This window comes from Eimeria mitis, genomic scaffold (genome assembly GCF_000499745.2).
Source record: "Eimeria mitis Houghton genomic scaffold, Emh_scaff1564, whole genome shotgun sequence".
NCBI lineage: Eukaryota > Apicomplexa > Conoidasida > Eucoccidiorida > Eimeriidae > Eimeria > Eimeria mitis.
The window spans coordinates 4,398-7,064 of record NW_013569791.1 but is presented as its reverse complement, the minus strand read 5'-3'; the positions used below and the strand labels follow the sequence as shown (position 1 = coordinate 7,064).

The 2,667-nt window shown below is 40.5% G+C and overlaps 1 protein-coding gene across 1 annotated transcript in view; it reads left to right on the top strand.

Annotated features, from left to right (window-relative positions):
- Window positions 1-1,084: 1,084 nt before the first annotated feature.
- Window positions 1,085-2,667, top strand: part of EMH_0039590 (uncharacterized protein) — a gene marked incomplete at both ends in the record, with an annotated part of 2,500 nt that continues 917 nt past the window's right edge. Inside the window, 4 exons of the mRNA XM_013495417.1 lie at window positions 1,085-1,385; window positions 1,683-1,825; window positions 2,215-2,346; window positions 2,587-2,643. Of these exons, the coding sequence (XP_013350871.1) occupies window positions 1,085-1,385; window positions 1,683-1,825; window positions 2,215-2,346; window positions 2,587-2,643 (633 nt within the window). The remainder of the gene's footprint in view (window positions 1,386-1,682; window positions 1,826-2,214; window positions 2,347-2,586; window positions 2,644-2,667) is intronic.

Genomic DNA, 2,667 nt, shown 5'->3' with positions numbered 1-2,667 from the left:
CTGCTGCTGCTGCTGCTGCTGCTGCTGCTGCTGCTGCTGCTGCTGCTGCTGCTGCTGCTGGTGTTTAGGATTTCTGCGGTGTATTGACAGAAGAAGTGTTGCGGCGTAATTTTGTTTTAGTTTTGGAGATAACAGAAGAAATATGCGCGAAGGGGTATTGGCAGGGGGGGGGGACAGAGGACCTACAAACCACCATATATTCTCAGCCTCTTCTCGACTTAAATACACAGGATAAACATGTATGTTTGTTTGTTTTTATTTTATTTTGTTTTGTTTGTTTTGTTTTTTTTGTTTTGTTTTTTTTGTTTTTTGTTTTGTTTTTTTTTGGGCTTTTTTCGGGCTTGGTTTGGCGTTTTTAAGGCTTTTTTTCGGGGTTTTAGGGTTTAGGGTTTAGGGTTTAGGGTTTAGGGTTTAGGGTTTGCACACGGAGGTCTATTTTCTTCTCTTTCTTTATCTAAATACACAAAATAAACATTTATATTTATTTATTTGTTTGTTTGTTTTATTTAGTTTATTTGTTTTGTTTTTTTTGTTTTTGTTTTAGGGTTTAGGGTTTAGGGTTTAGGGTTTAGGGTTTTTGTGCTTTTGTGTTTTATACAAACCGCCATCTACTCTTATCCTCTTTTTCATCTCAATACACAAAATAAACATTTATATTTATTTATTTTATTTATTTTATTTATTTATTTATTTCATTTATTTTATTTATTTATTTTATTTATTTTCTGCTTTGTTTGGTTGTTTTGTTGTTTTTGTGTTTATATACACACTTCTTCGTCTACATAAACATTTATATTTATTTATTTTTATTTATTTTTATTTATATTAATTTATTTTATTTATATTAATTTATTTTATTTATTTTATGTATTTGTTTGTTTATTTATTTTGTTTTCTTTGTTTTGTTTACGATGAGTGTATTAACGATTGAGTTTCTGCTGCTGCTGACATTCCGCTTTGTCTGTGCATTCTGCTGCTGCTGCTGCCGCTGCTGCTGCTGCTGCTGCTGCTGCTGCTGCTGCTGCTGCTGCTGCTGCTGCAGCACGTGTCTCTCCCTTCGTTTGTGAGCTCCACCCCAAAGACGATGCCATCGACAGCAAGTCGGCGTCCAGTAGCAGTAGCAGCAGCAGGTTGCAGCAGCAGCAGCAGCAGCAGCAGCAGCATCGGAGGAGGAACAACAGCAGCAACAACAGCAGCAGCAGCAGCAGCAGCAGCACGACGCCGCAACGAAATCTTTGTTGATGTTATAGAAAGGGTTTCGGCTGTGCTAACCCCCGCGGGGCAGCTCATGCGTGCTGCTGTCGACGGCACCATACAAATGAAATCCTACTTAGACCCTCCTCCTCTCCTTAAGCTAGCTCTTACTGATCAAATATCTATCAATGGTAACCCCTAAACCCTAAACCCTAAACCCTAAACCCTAATTTTAGTTTTAGGCGGAAGCAGCAAAAAATTGCGTTGAAAAATCATATTTCTATCACCTCTAAACCCTAAACCCTAAACCCTAAACCCTAATTTTATCTAGACCCCCCCTCCTCTCCTAAAACCCAATAAAGAAAAAAAAAAATAAATAAATAAATAAAAATGTTTATTTATTTATTTATTTATTTATTTATTTATTTATTTATTTATTTTAGGTGGGGGTTTAGTGGCTGACCGTTGTACATTCTACGAGGGTGCAGATTTGTCTTTATTTGAGAGTGAGGGTTTACTGCTATTCAAGCCACCAGCGGGAGAGTTTTCTTTGCTTAATTATTCTCTCCCCTATCTCCTTTCTGTCCCCTTTCGTCTCTTCCCAGCTGTAGAAGAACTCGCACACGGAAAGGTTAGGGTTTATGAGGGTTTATGAGGGTTTATGAGGGTTTTTGAGGGTTTATGAGGGTTTATGAGGGTTTGGTAGGGTTTACAGAGGGGATGAGAGGGTTTGCGAGGGTTTACGAGGGTTTAGGAGGGTTTATCGGGGTTTGTGAGGGTTTAACAGGGTTTATTAGGGTTTATGAGGGTTTATGAGGGTTTATGAGGGTTACGATGGTGTAGAAGGAATTCTGAGGGTTTAGGGTTTAGGGTTTAGGGTTTGCGTGTAAGCGGAGATAACGCTGCGTCTTTATGCGGCTCTCCCCGACCATTGTAGTATCTACGGTTTAGAGTCTAGGGTTTAGAGTCTATGTTTTAGGGTTTAGGGTTTAGGGTTTAGGGTTTAGGGTTTGTGTGCAGGCGGAGGTGACGCTGCGTCTGCGGGCTGATCTGCCTGAGCAGTGCAGCGCAGCAAATTTGTGTGTTTCTGTCTCTATCCCGAAATCCACTACTTCTGCTTCTCTTGAGGTTTCTCCTCCTATTCTCTCGCAGGTATCGAGGGTTTAGGGTTTAGGGTTTAGGGTTTAGGGTCTAGGGTTTAGAGTTTAGGGTTTAGGGTTTAGGGTTTAGGGTTTGGGGTGATTTTGCTTTTTTTCGGTTGTTCTAGCGTTTTTCGGGGTTTTAGGGTTTAGCGTTTAGGGTTTAGGGTTTAGGGTCTAGGGTTTAGGGTCTAGGGTCTAGGGTCTAGGGTTTAGGGTTTAGGGTTTAGGGTTTAGGGTTTGTTCTCTGCAGGGGGGGGAGTTCATTCCGTCTGAGCATCGAGTCCAGTGGCTTATGAAAAAGATGCAGGTACACCACAAACCCTAAACCCTA